This window comes from Haemaphysalis longicornis, unplaced genomic scaffold (genome assembly GCF_048455015.1).
Source record: "Haemaphysalis longicornis isolate Haplotype H1 unplaced genomic scaffold, Haemaphysalis longicornis Haplotype H1 scaffold_1, whole genome shotgun sequence".
NCBI classification, from domain to species: Eukaryota; Metazoa; Arthropoda; class Arachnida; order Ixodida; family Ixodidae; genus Haemaphysalis; species Haemaphysalis longicornis.
The window spans coordinates 415,110,541-415,130,291 of record NW_027526203.1 but is presented as its reverse complement, the minus strand read 5'-3'; the positions used below and the strand labels follow the sequence as shown (position 1 = coordinate 415,130,291).

At 45.6% G+C, this 19,751-nt stretch overlaps 2 protein-coding genes and 1 long non-coding RNA gene across 3 annotated transcripts in view; 2 read left to right on the top strand and 1 right to left on the bottom strand.

Moving 5' to 3' along the window:
- Window positions 1-859: 859 nt before the first annotated feature.
- Window positions 860-13,323, bottom strand: LOC144155575 (proteasome subunit beta type-5-like). Its single transcript, XM_077687110.1, has 7 exons — window positions 13,107-13,323; window positions 12,902-13,052; window positions 10,478-10,589; window positions 9,412-9,511; window positions 4,364-4,393; window positions 1,725-1,929; window positions 860-1,006 (listed from the first exon to the last, which is right to left on the bottom strand). The coding sequence occupies exons 1-7, from the start codon at window positions 13,251-13,253 to the stop codon at window positions 915-917; spliced, it is 837 nt and encodes a 278-aa protein (XP_077543236.1). The 5' UTR covers window positions 13,254-13,323; the 3' UTR covers window positions 860-914.
- A 12-nt stretch (window positions 13,324-13,335) lies between these two features.
- LOC144155576 (uncharacterized) lies at window positions 13,336-14,881 on the top strand. The gene is made up of 2 exons (XR_013319593.1): window positions 13,336-13,674; window positions 14,065-14,881. It is a non-coding gene; the product is annotated as an uncharacterized LOC144155576 (long non-coding RNA).
- Window positions 14,882-15,436: 555 nt separating this feature from the next.
- The window catches only part of LOC144155573 (phosphoenolpyruvate carboxykinase, cytosolic [GTP]-like), a 65,534-nt gene continuing 61,219 nt past the window's right edge, over window positions 15,437-19,751 (top strand). Inside the window, exon 1 of the mRNA XM_077687109.1 lies at window positions 15,437-15,595. Within this exon, the coding sequence (XP_077543235.1) occupies window positions 15,570-15,595 (26 nt within the window). The 5' untranslated portion in view covers window positions 15,437-15,569. The remainder of the gene's footprint in view (window positions 15,596-19,751) is intronic.

Here is a 19,751-nt window from a genome sequence, read left to right as displayed (position 1 = left end):
CGAACAGGAGTAGGAGCACTGTCATCCAGTGGTAAGAGCGAGTTCTTTCGCTGCGCTGAGAGCAGCCGGGAGCAGTCCGATCTGCTCCCGCTTGAAAAGCGGAGTGAGCACACTACGAAGGAAGTCACATGACTTTTAACGTCATATCCTCCCCTTTTCGTGTGTGTTTTAGCTCCCGCGAGTTGTCACGGCCCGGCGAGCGCGGTGGTACGGAGGCAATGGCGGCAGCCAAGAGTGTTTGGTGCTCAGGCTCCAATGATTTTGACGACATTGCAGTACGTTCTGGCAGTCCCCGTTCACCTTGCCTGCCATTAGATGCTCTAGGGACGGAGGCAGCAAAGCGTCGTTGCCTTGCCGAAGTACTTGATGAACTAGAGAGTGACAGCAGCGACAGCTGCTGGAGTGCAACGTCAGAGTCAAGTTCAAGCAGCAGCAATGACGCTGATGACGAAGTGTACGCAGCAGCGTTTCACCACCTGTTTTCGACGCCGGAACAAAGGCTGAAGGTGGAGGCACATGTTCAAAAGACATTGTCAAGCTGGTCAGACGAGGAGGTGGGTCGTTCAGCTTCAGAGCATGGCGAATCGTTGAAAGGCCTCCTCGCTCATCGTTTTCCCCTCTCCCACCTGCTCTCCAGGTCTGTGCTGTATTCCATTGGCAGGTGGAGTGGCCCTGCTCCCAAGTGTTCTTCCCCTTACTCTTCACTGCACGAAGCCGCTGCTCCTGTTCTCTCAATGGAATTTGCCATTTGTGTCTAAGCAATGACCCTAACAAAGCTGTAGTTTGATCAAATAATGCTGCATACAAAAAAAGGATCGATTAGCCGAACTGCACCAGATATACAATAACGAGCCACCCGTGACAAGCCTCAATGTCTGTTTACTGGTTCAATACAAGTCAGTAAAAAGATACAATCAGTGCATTTTCTCGGCCTGGTACTTGTAGAAGAGGTCCTTGCAGTCCTCTTCACTGATGCACTCCCAGCCAGTTTCCTTCACACGGTACACTAAGGAAACAAGTTACGTGGCAACACAATCAGAATGGGGCCACTCACGGGATCCTGCACTTTGCCATCACAAAGATAAAAGCAAGCCGAATTCAGTGACAAAAACTGCGCTTCACTGTGCTGGCTTTAAAAAACAGCCATGGTAGCCTTGACAAGTCTTTTATCCCTTGGAATTGAACTGACATGGTCCTTAGACTGGCAATTAGAATTTACTGCGACAGATATACAAACTTAGATATGCAGGTGTCTTGGCACGCGAGTCCAGAGTCCCCCAACTTTTACAGATTTTGACCATTTTAGCGAAAAATTCTCATTATTGAAGTGGCATAATACAGAACAGATGCACTGCAACTCATTTTGAACAAAAAAGAACAATTTCCTTTATAAATAAACAAATTTTACAATACACTTTCAACTACCTGAGGAGCTGACCTAAAGGAAGCCTTAACTCTTTCATTACTGCGGGAAAATTGAGCGATTTTTCGGGTCTAAGAAAACTTTTCGTTTGCGCTAAACACATTGGTTAGGCACATATTGCAGCAACATAAAATGGAAATGATTTAGCACCCTTTCCAACAACACCAGTGTTTAGAAATACTATGGGAAATGCCTTAGCAGATGCATTGATTTAGATCGTCCATAGTTATTTCAGCATGCACCTCACAAATCTGTTTTTTTCAGTGTTGCATGCGAGCTCAACGAGACAAACGGCCCTTACCGCGCACGATGCCTCCACTGGCAGAGTCCCTGAACGTGGCATGGTAGATAGCCTTGCGGGCCAGCTCGAAGGCGTCTTCGTCGGACATGTCATAGTTGTAGCCGTTGTCAAGGACTCCGTAGGCATACGTCGAGCCAGAGCCACATGAAAAGAGGCTACCTGAGAGCCGGTTGCCCTCGTTGTCCACATAGTACAGGCCAGGGCCCTGCGAGCAAAGAAGTGCACGTTCCAACATCTCTTTCCTGCTTCACGGCATCAGGGGGGGCCATGTTCAAACACCTAACTTATTCTTAGACCAGCTTGTGCTTCTTGCTAGGGGTGTGTAATATAAAACCTGGATGTAACGAACCTCTATGTAATGAATTCCTGGATTTAATGATGTTTTTCAATTCCCAATTTCCACCTTCATGAAGCCCATGTGTTTGCGACCTATATGTAACGAAGGAGTTGCGATGGTTAACCTGGATGCAACGAATTCGATACGCTGATGAGTCAAGGTTTCTTGCCCTTTTTCTGAAAAACTGGCTGGCGAAACGCACTAATTTAGCGAATTTCGCCCGCACCGCACTCTCTCATGCGTTTCCACTAGTGAGTGCGGTGTCGGTTAGGTGTTGAGGCCTGCCTGTCGGCGTGTAGTCGTTTGTGTCCCCTGATATCTGTGGTATGGGTTCGTGGATGATTTCTGCTGCCTGAATACAAAAAGATTTGCCTTTTCAAGTCAAGCTCGCAATTTGGAATGCCGTCTCCGCCGGTGAGAAAGAAGAACGTCACCGACCGGTACACTGTCCCAGCTAGCATCCCTTTAACGCTTTTGACAGCAGAAAAAAGCATGAAGTTCACGAAAAGGCACCCTTTCAGCATAAGTTTGTTTCTTGAAATGCAATAAGGCACCGAAAAGTATCAAAAAGCAGAAGTGATACGTGCTTAGTTATGTTTGTGAATTTGGGGGCTGTGTAGTAGCAACAAGCGCAAATCACAGTTTTTCAGTGTGACATATATCCCTGAACAAGGGTGAGTTCAGCTTAGCCTAGCATATTGGTTTCGTTTCTGCATCATTCCCGCGAGCGTTAACTCGAAGCCTGCATGTAACGAAAACCTGGATGTAACGGAAAAATGCGAATTTTTGTCAACTTCGTTATATCCAGGTTTAACTGTATTGAATCTTTCACTCAAGCGAATAATTTGGTTTGGGATCAAATCAAATAGCAGCATTTAAAAAACTTGCGTATTTTTTAGGCATTTTAAAGTCTAAAAATATAAATACTTCAAGATCTTTAGTGAAACCTTAAATAGGAAAAAATGATCTATGAGTGAGGAAAGAAGGTGACGACAGTGCAGGCAGGACGATGCAGGGATCTTGGTCAGCCAGCACCACCAAAATAAACTGGACACACTTGTACCAGAAGACCCTTTTGCAGTGGCAACTTCTGAAGATGTTGCTAAAATTCTCAAGCAAGCAGCTCTTGACAACAGCACTGCTTTTCTGGTCAAAAGCATACTGTTTTATGCAGTGCACCAGCACACTGACCAGTCAGTCCAATACAGTGCCTTTCCAGAACAAATATGGCATTTCTTCAGAGGCCTTCCTAGAGCTTAGTGCTTTCTGGAGATAGGTGTTCATACAGAACCAAGGCGTAAACACTGTGTCGACCATTGCACCGATTCTATGCCACATTTTTCTCACTAAATTCAACACTGCACTTTCGCGCACTCTTTGTGATTAGCGTGTCATGCACATTTTTATGTGGACAATTTTCTGCCAAATTTTAGCACAGCCTGCTTGCGTGAACCAACATTTACGGCACACATGCTAACAAAATTTAAAACATGCAGTGTCTGTGTTAAATCCGGTGCCCGGAGAGGGTTCCAAAGGTGTAGTTGTACCACCATGATAGTAGGTATGCTTTGAAGGAGTGCCTGCAAGATTTTAGATGCCAAGTCCAATTCTGTGTGCCTCATGTACTTGTCCCAGAATAGTAATAAATAGTCATAGACAATAATAGTAATTGTAATAAATAACGCAATATATTTCGTCTAATACTCAATTATTGTAACCAAAAGACAAGAGACTGCCTTCAATCCATCAGCTAATCTAATAAGGTATATTTCTCCTCATTTTTGCTGGCTGCTGAGAATGTCTGACGCCATAAAGTGCTTACGAAGATCTTAAGTTTTTTTTTTTTTTTTACGACCTACTCACATTTACTTCAGAAACTGTAAGCTTTAGTTTTCGTGTTGGCAATTGCGGAGTATTTGATTTGGATTTGGAAAAATTTTTTACAACTAATTTTTCACCTTGTATTCCCCTTCTGGAAGAAAAAATCAAGTCACACAGGCCTACTGTTCACAAAATGCCATTATTAAAACACAGCTGCCCTTCATGGAAAAAAAAAACATATTAGAGTATAAAAAATTCAATGAGCATAACGCCACCATGCACACTATACAAATATGCCATGATTGTAGTGAAAGTGTCTCAAACATAATAAAACTACCTCTATATACTCGAGAGAAAGTAATCGGTTTGCCCTGTTGCTGGAAAATATGACACTGAAATCGTGAATGAAAGTGCCACACAATATTTTCCCACTCATGTCTGCAAAAAAAGGGGGGGAGGGGAAAAAGTTCTTGCCACTTACTCGCTTGTCCCAGCCACAGATCATGACACCCTAGAAAAGACAAACACTTAGCTTTCAAAGGATGAAATGTATAAGCATGCGCTCTAAGAATGGCAACTCGAAAATATTACCAATGGCAAAATTCATCCAAATAGATGCATTTTTCAAGCAATATGCATTACATAAACTATTAGCATGTTCAGCATAAAATTAAATGCAATACGAGTAAGCTTGCAAGCAAAAAAATTTCAAACACGTTGTTGAATCACTACAGTCGTGAATGAGGCAAATCGAAGTTTACTACCCTTCGGAGTATTTGTATTGGGTATATTTGCCATAAATCAAAGAATTTGAGTATTAGAATCAAATAGTTCCATTTGATGTCTCTACAAAATAATACTGGATACTACAAGTATCGCCCTGCAGTTTTCTATGTTAATTTCAGTCTAAATCGGTAGCTGATTGCAAAGGGTGGGGGAGAGAGAAAGAGAGTGCAACACAGCGGTGTACTCACATTCACTCTCTGGCCCCACTTTATAGTTCCCCACTTTTATCGCTTCCCTAAATGTGCGCACTAAACTTATGGATAGAGCAGAATTTTACAACAAACATCAGCAGACCTGGGAGTTTTTCTGATATTACTATATTTTGTACAAGAGTACGTGATGATAGCTAGTGCTGTTTAGATTAAAAAAAAAAGTTGAGCTTCTGAAAACTTTGAACTACCTGGTCTAAAACTGATTAGGCACAGCTCCTTATTTCAGGCAGCTAAATGTTGCTGCGAGCTACCTATACTCTGTTTCATACATAGCGTGCAATACTGTCAAGGCTGGTGTGCCTAATTGGGTGCTTTCTACGACGAGAAAAGTAGGGCGCAAAACAATAACTTTGCAAATGCTGTGAACTCACTCATTATAATTAAGATTTCGCTGGTGTTATCTAAACAAAGCTTACGCTTGTTTACTGCCGCAATATTTGATATTTTGCTTTCAGTATTTGCTACAAGAGGAACTCTGAGATGGCGCCTTGTGTCCATGTGGTATGCCGCGAGACTAGTGTGTGAACCTTTTGAGCAGACAACGCGAACGATTTCACCACTACTGGCTTTCCTTTTATCTATGTAGACAGCATAATTGTCGGCGTTCATTTTATTGTGAAGCAGTAGATGTAATTCCCCCAGTTTTCATTCCGGTGAAGCCGTTTTACCCGGTGCCGCTCCAGCGTTGCTTCTCACCACCCCCCAATGTCTCTTTCACTAATTGCACCATCAGCTGATAACAACCATTAGCGCTGGCAGAGCATTTCACGCTTAAGCACATGTCCATCACCGGTTGCCGGTTTATGCATACATGGTAGGGTTGTGCAGACATTCCAAAACTTAATATTTTCGAAGTATTTTGAAGTTCATGTAAACACATGAAAGACAAAATCACGCATTTGATGCGATACCCTATGGCAGAGAGAAGGACACCTGTATTTGTGAAATAACCTCCGCCACCTTCTGTCTATTTCATGGTGAAGGCCGTGGCAAAGGCCGCTGAAGACTGGCAACACGCGCACCCTGAAGTCGTCACTCGCTGGCTCAGGCACACGCGGATTATTAATTCGTTGATTTCAAGCCACTAAAAATTCCGAGGTCTTCTCAAAGTGGCTCCGTTTGAAGTGGGCTTAGTACTGCGCACGATGCGTAGCCGAAAAGAACAAAAGCAAATGCCGAGCCAATGTCACCACTGCAGGCCAATGAAGTAGTGATCTCTAGCACAAGCTCACATCAGAGATACATACAGTTCTGGAGCACCGGTGGAATGCCCGAACAACAAAACGTACCCTAAATGCCCTAACCATGCCCATTAAGTTTCCTAATATACTGTATATTTTAAGAAAACCTATGACCATGCCTCCCTACCACGGCCCTAAAATATGTAACAAAGAAAGCTAGGTTTGAATAGTTCTAATTGTTTTTACTCATGATGGATTCAAATTTGGATGCATGTGTTTATGTTGCCAACATTTGTAGCAAAGCCACCGAAGCTAGGTTCACGTTCAAATTAGTCGCGTTTTTTAACAGCTTGCAACGACAAAAATTTCGAAGAAAAAGAACCGCTTCACCGCTTTGATGTATACTCATTATTTAAGGAAACGCAACCTGTTTGTTTGTTTATGCGACAATTGTATTTGTACTTTGTGTCCCTTTTTTCTTATTCCCCCTCCCCCCTACACTAATGCCTGTAAAGGCGATGTAGGTATTTGAATAAATAAATAAATAAATAAACTTGTGTAATTGAGTAAATTCGGTAATGTAATCAGGACAATACACAATCTCTCAGGACAAATATAAAAAAAGCTGATAGCTTAGTGGCAGTGGATATTCGGTCAGGAAACCATGAATACGCTGTCAGAGCCCTTTATGTTTTGTTCCGCGTGTGCAAACGTGCTTGGCGCATGTGCCTGTCGCAGAAAATGCTCAACTTTGGGAGAAACAACCCCTTGGTAGCGTTGTTTGTTCAAATGAGCGCACGGCTGGACTAGCACAACCTTAGACGAGTCGGTCCAACGGGTATTCCGGAGGGCCATGTGAGAGTTCTTTGAGCACGGAGCGAGTGACGTGACATGCCGCTGCAAGATGAGCCTCAAAACGACTACTGACACTACCACCACCCCCGTCAATCACCTAAAGCACCACCCTGATACATTGTCACCTGCTTGATGAAGAGTTCCGTCTTCACAATTACCACCTCGCATGCTGGCACATGCCAGAGGGCCATATCCCTGAAACCTACAGAATGTCATCCTTGATTTGAATGAGGAATGGGGACTGCAAGGCGCACCAGTTTTCTTTGAACTGACAACACCAGAAATTTCCTGAGCGCTGCATTGAGAACGGGACGGTTAAGCATACAATGCTTTGCGCATACTTTGCAACTGTGCCTTAACTCTGCGAATAAGGACTCCAGGACCTAAGTGTCCAGTGAGAAGCTATTATGCACCACAGGGAATGTTGTCACAGCAAGAAGAGAGCACCTTCTCCCCGAGCATGTAGAACAGCTGGTGTTTGTGCACAGCAACATGCGCTAAGAATACAGGCTGCATGTGCACTTAAGTGGTTTCCTGACTTTCTTTTCAACTTTCAACTCAATAAATTTGAAAATGAAAAACGTCATGCATATTTCCGATTGTCCCACTTTTATAGGAAAAATATGGTCAATAAAAGCAAACATTATTGTAACAAAATAATGTAGTTCATTCGATAAATTTTTCTCTCCTGTACTTGGTGACCCAGGTATTCGCACTGATTCAAAAATATTCGCTTTGCTTTGAAATTATTTGAATGAGGTAACTATTTGATTTGTATTCGCTTTGAAGTGAAAAATCACTATTCGCACATGCCTAGTGCATGGGTCCGAGGTGGAAGGAGGGGGGCTTGCACGCACAGTTACAGTTCATACCACAAGCTGCATGCAGCACTGTGGAGGCTTCATTGTTGTCAGTAGAGTGGCCACTGAGGGCGCCTAACTCACCGCGAAGGAAAGTGAGAATGGGCGCCGGGGCCTTGCGGTTCCACCTGCCGAGAGGGGAGACTGAAAGGTCCTTTCAAAACTCCCTTCATGGTGAATTAGGCGCCCTCAGTGGGCGCTGTATCGACAACAATGTAGCCTCCACAGTGCTGCATGCAGCTTGTGGTATGAACTATAGGCGCCATGCCAGCACCGATGACATGCCTGTTGTGCTGGTGGGAGATTTAAACGTGGAAGTCTCACGGCTCAACGCGGCCTGCCAGCTGTCCACCGTGGTCGAGCAGTTTGTGTTTGGGTTGGTGTGTACACAGACAGTAGGATGCCCACGAAGCAGAAGAGAAATGGACAGCCACATGTTTGTCTACTAGAATAAAGCCAGAGTTCGAAGTTTTAACCTGCTATAAGACGGACGCATGTCGTTCGCTCAGAGGAAGAAGAGCGTGAATTAAAGGAGTGTTGGCCCAAACAGACGCGCAAATAGGAGCGAAGACAACAGAAAGCCGCTGCCACCACCGTTGCCACCGCAAGTTCCAGCTCGTCGAGTAGCTCCAAATCCCTACCGGATGAACAGCAACTTGCCCACATGGAACGCCGACACGAGCCAATATTTCTTGTTAAGCTTGAAAGGCTTCGAGAGAGACATTTTTGCTGGTGTCTTTCATGGCTAAGCACATGCACATAACTGGTGACAGGTTTATGCGTGTGGGGGCAGCTATAGGTTTCATGCCCTCACTGATGACATGTCTGTTATGCTGACGTGAGGTTTAAACCTACACGTCAAATTGCCCACTGTGACCTGTCCGGCGTTCTCAGTGGTTGAGAGGATTCGGTTGGTGTGTTACAGACAATAAGATGCCTACGACGCAGGAGGGAAACAAACAGCCCCTTGTTCTTTTGCTAGAACAAGTCTCAATTAGGTAACTGGCCAGGAAGTATGCTCAATCGCGAATTACAAACGTGTTTTGTTTCGTGCACTCGTGAACTGCTTCCAGCTTCGCAGATCATCCTTCTGTCAGAGTGGAAGGGCTGTTTTTTTTTTATTTGTTTACCTTCATTATCGTTTTTATAAAATTATTTCTAAAAAAAAAAAGAAAGAAAAAGGAAAAGATCCCAGGCTGTGTTTCGAGCCTTGGTCCTTCAGACACGTGCTGCTCCTTAAGACGCACATCTGAGCCATGACGCGAGGCAGTTATCTAATTTTTTGCTGCGGACTACTTTCATAGCTTCCACTTCGTTGTATGCTATGTAAGAAACGGAGTGTAAGCATTTTTTCTCATTTTTGCATAAACACGCTGCACACCGGGCTGAGCCCAAAATCCCTTGTCCACTTCGACTTGGAACTAGCTCAAGCGTGCTAAATGGTGGCTGAGCTTTCATCCAGCTATAAGAAGAGGACAACTAAAAAGAGGGGAGATGCACACACGGTTTCGGCAAGGGTAGCTGTGGCCGACTTGCATGAACAGCTACTGGCACTGCCAACCATACAGCACAGCAGGGTAAATTTTACAAGGGCGGGCTACTGCATGCCGGAATTTACAGCTATGGTAGACTTACCAGGGAGAGCCCCATGCCCTTGTAGTTGTACAGAATGTTGGCCAACAGCTTGGAAGCAGCTGCTACAGAGATCCTTTCTCGGTTCCTCAGCTCGTATATACTGACGAAAGGGGAGGGGAAAAAAAAAAGAACACAGAGAGCAATTTTGGCATTGCACAGCTTCCACAGCAGAAGTGCTCAGAAAGCACATGTTGCACAGCAGGGTACTGCAATGTGCAGTTAGATTTCCTGCAGAACATTTCAGGCCATCACCTTATATGATGCACAACATAAAGTTTTATTAGGTCTAATAGGTCGCAGCCTCCTCTCTGGATCCTGTTGGACTGCACCACTTGCCTTTTGGCATGCAGTAAGCATACTGACAGGTAATTTTTGCTCCTTCCTCCAATCATGCTCCTTCCTCCAATCATGAATTAGGGTGAAGAAAGTCTTAATTTGCAGATTCCTCAGGGGTGGATGCATTAATTCCTGCTGAATGATAATGTAGTGAGGTAAGACAGGGCAAGTTGTGAGCTACACTTTCATGGCCCACCTCAAGTGCATGAGATGGAAAGTGTGAAATTTGAAATTCCAAAGTCAAAACAAACACTCCAGTTACAGCTATGGGGTATTTGTTTACTCCCTTTTGTGTAGCTCTCCATCCCTACAATTCATTGCTTGCTCAAGAGTTGCAGATGCTCACAAACTATTGGGGAAGCACCCTCTGTAGCACCACTTTAGACATGTTTTCAATTTGTGCAGATAAGCCTAAACTAATAATAAAAATTGCAGGAGCCAAGCATACCACGAATTTGAGAAAACAGGGGATAGCTAGCACACATAAACTAATGGACAATTCTTTAGGGCAAATTCTATTTTGTACAGCACCAAGCTTTTTGTTTCTAAACAAATCATAGTAATAAGAAGAGATTCCAATCGTCTCCAAGATATTGCAGGTTTATGCGGAGAATAACTCCCACTTGAATACATCCAGTGACTGCAAAATGAAACTTTACACACCAAGTGACGTGCAATTCCCCATCCTTCCCTGTTGACTACAGATGGCAGCAAGTGAGGCCTGCCTTACCGGCATCGCTCAGCAAGAACCCGCTGCCAGTAGACGCAGTCCGCAGCCCCACCAGCCATAGTTCCCAGCAAGTATTTGTTGATCACAATGATTTTCTTGACCGTTTGTGAGCCTGCGGAGAAATCGCCACAAAACCATGAGCAAGCTAAAAAGTTGGAAATATCAGCATCCTATATTTTACTGGAAGAGTGGGTTCAAGCACAAAATGCGATAAATGCTATGCTAAGCCACTCCCTAAAAAAGGTAGCTTTGTGGAGTTTGTACTGCACAGTGACAAAGAAAAGCAGAGCCTGAGGCCGTTTGTACATAACTCTCTGGTCCCTGCAATTTCGGTACAAGCAAGCGTGGTATAGCGAAAAAGTTCGGCACCCCACTGAATGACGCCAGCTCTTTCTTTCAGCCAGCACACTATACTCGGTTACAACTCAAGAACGGCACCACCTCATGTAGTGTATCACTCCGCCAAAGCGCCGGACCCGGATGTCAACGGGCGCGCGCGTTTTGAAAGGGGTTTGCTATGAATGCGTGATATCGTCTGCCTTGTCTCACGCAGTTTGTTTGTCGTCACTGGAGTCGTTTATAAGCATATTAAGTCCAAAAAATCACGGGAACGGCTCACGCCATGTTCAAAATATTCCCACTAACGCCCTACTTGCACCACGCGGAGAAACATCCGGCTACGGTGATAAGGCACAGCGGCAACTTCCGGTGCCGTTCTTAAGTTGTCACCGAGTATAGCTGTGACATGCCTGTGCACGGCACATGCAGCAGCATAAGGGCACCCATGGGCCACCATGACCACTTGGGTTAAGTGTGCATGGCACACATCAGGATCATAACGGTCAACATAAAGGCCCACAGATGCCCCCTTTCATGTACCTTACTTGATGGACAAATATGTAAAGTGCACAGAAGTTGAAGCCTTTGATTTACATAACACAAACCTCTCTGGCAAGTGCCAAGCAACTGTAGTAATTGCACCCACACAGTATAGAAGTGACAACACTCAGGCATCATTTATTTTGACAGGAGAGGTGCCATTTTTCCCAACCAGGCAGCGAATGTAACTACAAACACAGGCAGTAAAAAAACGCATTGTCCAGACGATTATAAACTGTGCTCAACAATGTCCTTTTTCTCTTTTTCTACTGCTTTTATTGCTGTTCCCGGTTCGCAACTTGCGGACTGCGAAAAACCCGCATTTAAATTCAAGTGACTGGCAGAATACATACGTAAAACAGAAATCAAGATGTAGGTCACAAGATGCTGCATTCAAACTCTTCCAGAGCGACGAAGACAAAACACACGAGTACCACACAGCCCAAAACAACAGTCCTCAACGCCCATGACAAGCACGGTAAAGTAAATGGCTGCAATGGCGTACGAAATTTTCCGTATTTAATTTTGCTTCAAAGTGTGAACTAAATTGCTTGCATCTGTGTGCACCACCAGCACATAGATGCAAAGAAGTGCTGCATGTCTTCGTGCCTCTGCTAAAGTTGAAACTACACAGGTGGCTTCGCTTCATCTAATAATGCTCAGAAAAAAATAGCAAGTGTCCCGGCCACTAAGGCTTTGATATGACATGGTCACCAAGACGGGGAACTGTCATGGGCTTTGTTTACATGCACTAGTTCCTGCTTCATTAGGGTTGCTTCGGCACAGACGTGATGCAATCGTGGCAATTCACAATTTCGCGCAGCAGGTCTTAATGATGCAGCATTTTGGTGCAATTGGCACAACACTTCCATCACAGCACAAAGTTTACTTTGGGCAGCCAATGCAAGGCCCCCCATTCTGGAGCGAAACCAAACATACACCTCTCACTACAGAGAAGGGATCACACACAAACTATGCGCAGTCCCTCTCCTGTTGTCACTTGCGCTGTACCATAGATTAAGGGGTAACCACATAAAGCTATTTTTTTCCGAGCTTTATATATATAATACCCCTTTACTGCATTTTCGCCTTTTTCTGCCACCGATATGTAAAAAAGAAACAGAATTTAATCGTCAGGTTGTGTAGTCCTGAAATGTACGAGTGCCATGCTACGCTTTCATAGGAGCCACATAATGCACTAGGGTATGAATTGCATAGGCGTTTACCAACTTCCCATCTCGTACTTTTTTTTTTTTAATCGCGACAAACAGATGCAGTTCCATACACGCCAAGAAACGTTCTAACTATTCAATACCACGATCGTTCAAAACGCTGATACTGCAGCATGTCAAAGTTTCCGCAAAGTCATGGCACTTCGATGAAGCGACCAAATGAAGCTGCGTCATCCTCATTCGCAACCCATAGCAAGCCAGTTTTCTGCACAGCCGCGGATTACCGTCTCCACTTCATTACTGAATATAATTTGAAAAACAGAAAAAAGCATAAAGGTGCAATTTCCTAAGCAATGTGACGAGTAGTGCTTACCGATGTATTCACCACCGGTAGCTCGGGAGTCTGCAGCCACGATAACTCCGCCCTTGTACTTGAAGGACAGGGTAGTCGTACCCTTGTCGTAGTTAATCTTGATCTGCTTGCCAGAATCATCCTTCATTAGCGCTGCCATCCCTTCCTGGGGCTGCGCATCGTACGGACATTAGCGTCAACACAAGAGCAGGCGAGGCTTACTTACGTTTGAGAACGGAGGCAGGGCCAGTTGCGTGTGGCATGTTAAGTTGGACCCAAAGGCATCGCCAAAAGCGAGAAGGTCTTGCTGGTCTAGCGATGCTTTGCCAAAACCAGCGCGAAAATCAACCTTCACCAGGTTTTCGAGAGCCATGATACAACAAAATTCCCAGACCGGAGGCAAACGCTCACTTGACCACCGTAGCACTCAGGCGGAGTCAAAACTGCATAAAAGAGTACAAAGGTGTGGCGCTGTAAGCCTATTACAATATTTGAAGCGCAATAATTGCTAGTTGCACTGCCCTTTTTTCAAATTAAAAGCATCACATTTTAAAAATGAATTTTAAATATTTTTAATATGGGCGTTTACGGTATATTAGTAGCGAGTATGACAGCTTTTGTTTTTTATTATTTTTGCTTTGTCACCTCGCAACATGGCCGCTTCCACGCGTTCATAATATTGACCATACTTCAAAGGAAATCCTCTCACCGGTTATGAAGAATGTTAAACCTTCTGCTAGCCGTAGTGTCGTTTGTTCTCGCCTTCCTTCTCGTTCTTCTGCTGGTGGGCATAGGTGAGCACAACGTCGGGTTAGGCGCTATCTTGCATAGAACTTGCAAACAAAGCAGGACGTAGCAAAACTGGCTTTGCTTCGCAGTTTTCTGTACCGTTACTATTGTATTTACCACTTTTTCTACTTTACATGTACTTGTACTCCTTGCTAATCGGCAAAAATTGGCAACCGCGGTATTGTAGTTGGCTGTGACATAGTTACGGCGTAATTGCTTTGTCAGATGTAAACAGATAGCGTCAGCCGTTGTGTTACGACCTCTTTGTCTGAGATTGATATTCGTTTAACGCTTACTAGAGTTTATGTGGAGCGTACCGAAAGAAAGACTGCTATTTCAACCTAACTGCTTCCGTGGCGTTCGTTTTTTTTTGTTTTTCTATACACGTCTTACAGGATGGTACATCGTATGGAAACTGTTCCTGTCGCGGTTCAGATTTGTTCGCGAACTGCTGGTTGCGAACAACGGCGCGTCCGAAGTTCATGGCACACCACGGACTCGAAGCCGTCGACCTAGGATCGACTGAGTCGTGGTCTGCTGTGGTCCAGACGCCTGGTGTAATGACGAGCGGCTCAAGGCGTTCCTCGCTGGGAAGGAACTTTGTTCCTGCCGAAGACTGCGATATGAAATGTGCCATTTTGTGAATTGAACAAGAACGAAATGTTCTGTGTACAGAATGTCTTTTCTTTATGTGCAGCTGCGTATTACAGCACAGAAAGTCTGACATTTCCGCCATTACACTATGCAGCTAGTGCACCTGTTCCTGTTATTTGTGTGTGCGTCTCGGTGCACTTGATACATGGGGCGTATTAGAGCGGAGTGCTGATTTGTAAATGCTTCAATATCACTATCGTTTTCAGACATGCTCAGTGAGACCATGTTTCGCCTATTTATTTTTGAATGCTCAGTGTATCCGCAGCTAGCGTACGCTGGTTGACTATTCCTAGCGTTGTTATTGAAACAAAATAACAGCTGCAGGCTGTACTATAAGCACTACATTTTTTGTTTGCCGCTATTCGATCCTGTGCAATCTGTTCGAATAGTGCTGTCCGCAGCAGCAGTTTCTGTATTAAATATTTTTTCACGTGTTTATAAGTTGCCTGCACCTGCCGTTCATGCGCCATGAAAAGAACAAGTTCTCGAGGAAGGTTTGTGTACAAATGGGGCGAAAGCGACGATGTGTGAAATGCAATAAATGCTTTTTTTACACGTTCCACGTATTCTTTTTTGTTTTCTGCCTGAATTTTATGCTGCCATTATTCCCCAGTGCAATAGGGGAACATTATTTGATTGCCTGTTGTAAAGGGCGACCGTGGTTGTTCGCTTGCATGCGTTCGTTGTGTGACGGTACAGAGTTTTCTCTAGCCGCTGGGTTCACGCGAACGCTGCGGCCCAGCAGCATGCTATCATTCCGGAAGTAGCAGACGACACTTCGCCGTTCTCGGCAGGAAGTTGGCGTTGGGCCAATAAGGACGCAGGTTCTGTATGACGACATTGCCGGTGGTTTATTTTTTTTTGCTTCTTTTTCTTTTTTTCGTAGAACTTTTGTTTTGCGGTCGGCTTCCGCGCGTGGAAGTAGGTCTGAGCACGAGCGCCGTGTAGACTGGCGCTTTCAAACTAAATGTTTCGTGCCTGTCGGATTTCGGTAGTCAATAACGCCAAGCTAGGCTCGTTGTTCTGAGCCTGTCCGCTATGTCGACTTATCAGGCGTTGGTCGCAGTGGGGTTGTGGGGTACGTGGAAGAATTCCGACGGACCGCCTTATCGCAAGGTGGTTGGATCGTAGTGCCTCACTCTCCCTTTACCTAGCGCAGCCCGCGGCACTCGCACGAGGGCTTCGAGACCCGGTGGGCGCGTACACGTGACCAGCCGCTAGTTTTATCCCAAGAAAGCCGTGCACGATGAAGCTCATCACCTGCTTACCGCGGTAAGCCTATCATTCCGCGTGTTGTCCGGATTTCTGCTGTCCGCAATTCACTCGCAGTAAAATTGACCAGCTTTCGGGTTAAAAATAGAAAAGAGCTCGGCAACAGCTGTTCGAAAAGTGTCCCGAACTCGGACAGGTGTCGCTGACCCAATGCGCTCACGTCGTCACGATGTTGGGCTCCTGTGCACGGTTTTTCGCTTTGCCGGCAAGATACAGTTGACCGGCTTGCTGGGGTGCTGTTACTTTTTCGTACCCGCCCTTTGCATGTATGGTGTGCTTGACCACGGCATTCCAGAAATAGCGGCTACCGTAGAGCTGTCACTCGGCAGCGCTCACGCGGACATCGACGGTGCGATATGTCATCGGGAGTAAGAGTCGTTGGTGTATTTTACTCGAAACGGTGTTTCGTGTTTAAACGGACACTTATCGGACGCATTCTTATCGACTGTGGAACTCTATCCGGCTTGCTTAACAGTGAAGCTTGGATTAGCTTAACTTTCATGGCAAATGTGTTTTTCTAGTGGCTTGCTTGTTTCAGCGTGAATACGAGCAAAATTACCAACGATCGCATCTCGATCCACTTGTGGGTATATTTTAGGACATCTAACGCCTTGTAGCTGTTTTTGGCATGCGGCTGTGTCCCGCACCTTTTTTCTCTGCGGGCCGACTGCTGTTGGCGCCTAAAGCGTGCAGTAGCTTAAATTGTGCTTTGCCTGTGTATGTTAGCTTAAGTCTGCTTCTGTTGCGCTGTATTGTTAAGATAAATCACCAACTCGCCCAATACTACACTCTGTTTGCAACGGTCGTGCTCGCAAACCACCCCGCTGTGTCTTTTGCTGCAGTAAATAGTGTCGCGGATTTCCGATTCAGATGTGTTCAGAAGTGTACTTTGACGAAGCTTTGCCGCTCGTCAGAATAGTTGAAAAATTGAAGGTACCCCGTTTTCGCCATGGTTTTCTTGTCTGCCCGGATAAAAGTGCAAGCAATTACGTAAATATTCCTGGCCAAACAGCTGTGTATGACTTACGGCACGATGGCGATTTTCTCTTCATTATCCAATCACTCGATTCTGCGCGCCCATGAACGCTATGACCTGTTGCGCAAGCCGACGTGCTGAAACGTGGCACACTATGCACTAGTCAACGAATGCTCCTTGGCGAGAGGTGGCACAGTGCTTTCACAAGCCGTGAACAGCGAGGTAGGGCTGGCCATGTCTTGCATTGGATAGCCGTGTGGCCGTGTTCCCCGGGACCATGGTTGTCGCCGCAGGAAGGCGGGACCTTGAGGGCCTTGTTATCGCCCCATCGCCGGTGCCCCCTCGGCCACGCTGCGCCGAGTTGGAAGCTTGCCACCGCACTTAGAAGCCGAGGTTGGCCAATTGGGCTCTCGGGAGGGGGAGTGCAACCAGTTTGGTCCAGTTCACGGGGTGGTTGCCGGGGACGCTGGTTTCGTGCCTTTACATGCAGTTTTCTTCCCGCCTCTTTCTTTAAAGAAGGCACATTGCTGCGTACATTGGGCTTTCATATTAGTGGGTGCGAAAAAGAAGGTCAATAAAAGTGTGTAAAGTCAAAACTACCAGTCGCTTCTTCGGAGACCATACCAGACCAGGCTGGCTGACGAGCGGCTACTCACGTTACGCCTCTGTGACACTGCGCTAAAATTCAGCGGAATTTAACGGTCGCGGTCGTGATGCATTCATGGAGCGTGCAGCCGCAATCTGCCAAGCACGTTTTGCCCAGCACTGATTTACTTCTACGTGGCGCGAAAAGCACGACAAATATCTGTTCCGATATCGGCAAGTGCGGCGGAAGTCACGATGTCATCTGCTGCGCCTGTATAGCGCACAGATTTTTCTATGCGATTTTTGTTGCAGCAACGCCTGCTTGTTGGTCGCAGAACTGTGTTGTGTTCAGCCATTATAGTTCTTTTCGCACTGGCATTCTGCACGGCGTTCACATTTTATGATCTATACTGTTCAGAAATAATACATTAACACAGGCGAAAGCAGTGCCAAAGGTTTTTAGCAATCGATTGAAAAACGTGTTTTAGGGAGCAAAATATTTGAGGGAATATTTTTTTCCCTCTGCAGATACATGCACACACAAAAAAAAGATGTGGCGCTTAAGGTTAGAGCAGGTCTTTATTAGTTTGCAAAAAAAAAAAAAAAACAGCAACAAGGAGTTGCTGTTTCGTGTATTATTTTGTAAAGAATAGACCACAGAATGCGACCACGGCTAAAATTTTTAGCGCGCACAGGCGGGCCGTTTCCCCAAGAGGCTCATTGTGGTGACATACTGCATGCGTGCGTGCACGCAACAATAAGGTAGCTTCTTTCGCACTGTATTTTTAGCCAACCACTCATTGGTTTGCTGCACAGAAGTCGCATTGCATGGTCCATTTAGGTTGGAATCCAGGTCTGTGCGGGACCTTCACCTGGCGGAGACAGGGAGTAGTATGGCGCCTTTTTGGGACAGGAAGTCTGAAAGAGAGAGCGCGCGCTTTTTTTGTGGCAGGCAGTCTAAGAAGCCGGATAATAAAAACTGCTTGTGCCTATAGGCACCTACGGCTGTCGAATGGCGGTGTCACCTTTCTTATCCGTAACGAAACGCTTCGTGAAAGGCAAAGCGCTTTGAAATAAAAGATGAAAAATACCATTTACCTCAGGTAAAAGGTATTTTTGCCCTGTATGGATGAAGGGTATAGATGCCCTGTCGATCGAGCATCACAAGTTATGAATGCAGATATTTTGGAGTGTGGATAAGCGGACAGAGGAACTTCTGAAAAGAACGAGGCACCGCTTGAAGCATAAAAGAAACGCTGCTATAATGAAACGTAGAGATCCATGTGGTTCTAACACATAAAAAATAGTACAAGGAATTTGAGACGTGTTTCGGCTCTAGCATTTGCGAACTCAGCGCTCAGCTTAAATTCAAGCACCATATCAGGACCATAAGTGACCCAAAGAACTGTAGGCCATTTGGCGGCCTTAACAATACAGCGCAACAGAAACAAACACTTAAGCTGAGGCACACAGGGCCAGCGCTTGTCCTGTGTGCCTCAGCTTAAGTCGTTGTTTCTGTTGCGCTGTATTGTTAAGATGGATTACCAACTCGCCCAATACTGCACTGCCATTAGACGGCTCACGTCAAAGCGACGGACGGGGCGGTGCAGGGCGGCGTGGACTGGACGTCGTTTGAAGAGGCTCACTTGCATGTTCCGATAAAAACTGTGGATCTTGTAAGTGGGCAGCTAGTGTCTTAGATACCTCTGCATGAAAAGCGCGGACACGCAGTAGCCGACTATGCACTAAAGGAGCGAGTGTGACCGAGGTGACAAAACAAAAAAAGACTAACTGCGCTGACCAGCTCGGCACCGGAGCGTCAAAAAGCCCTGGTGCAACGAGCCCTGGACTCAGCAAAGGCTCGCGGCCTCCTGGGAGTAGGAAGCTGACAACCACCCCTCACTCCCGTTCTTTTGGTCAATAAATGTTTACTCCTTCTCCTCCTCCTAACGAGACAACCGAATGACTGGGGAAAAAAAAATGGAATCGGAACTGCCTTTAGAGATGTACGACAGGGATATGTTGTTTCAAATTGGGAGATCTCACTGATAACTCCAAGGTATAGTGCTTTGCTTCTTGAAGGTACAGCATCAGGGTGTTTGAGGAATTTGTAAGGAAGCGTGTTCAAAGTGAGGCACGGGTGTGGTCGATAAAGAAACGAGCGATTCGACACATTATGTGATTGTGTTCATCTAGATCCATGTGGGGCAAATGTCCACCTTTATACAGCCCGAAAGTGGCCATGGCGTTGTGCTGCTAAGCCCAAGGACGCGCGATCAATCCCGGCCGCGGTGACTGCTTTTGAGATGGAGGCGAGAGGGGAAACGCCCATGTGTTAAGATTTCGGCGCACGTTAAAGATCCTCAGGTGGTCAGAGTTAATTTGGAGCCCTTCACTACGGCGCGCCTCGTCGCCTGTGTAGCTTCGGCGCGCTAAACCCCCCAAATCTAGAAATGATACGCAGAGTAAACTGCAAAACCCATGATTGTTACTGAAAGTGACTGTGGGAAAAAGGATAGGGGGTGATAAAACAGAGAACAGCTACTGCGTGATACAACTTTTAATGTAATTAAGCGTGCTTTTAGTTAATGAGTC

What these genes read in the sequence shown, in the direction of transcription:
- LOC144155575 (XM_077687110.1), bottom strand. Translation starts at nt 13,253, where the DNA reads ATGGCTCTCGAAAACCTGGTGAAGGTTGATTTTCGCGCTGGTTTTGGC. An exon ending in GTTCTTGCTGAGCGATGCCG is followed by an intron (nt 9,512 to 10,477) that starts GTAAGGCAGGCC and finishes CCCTTTCGTCAG; the next exon opens with TATATACGAGCTGAGGAACC. An exon ending in TCTGTGGCTGGGACAAGCGA is followed by an intron (nt 1,930 to 4,363) that starts GTAAGTGGCAAG and finishes CTTTGCTCGCAG; the next exon opens with GGCCCTGGCCTGTACTATGT.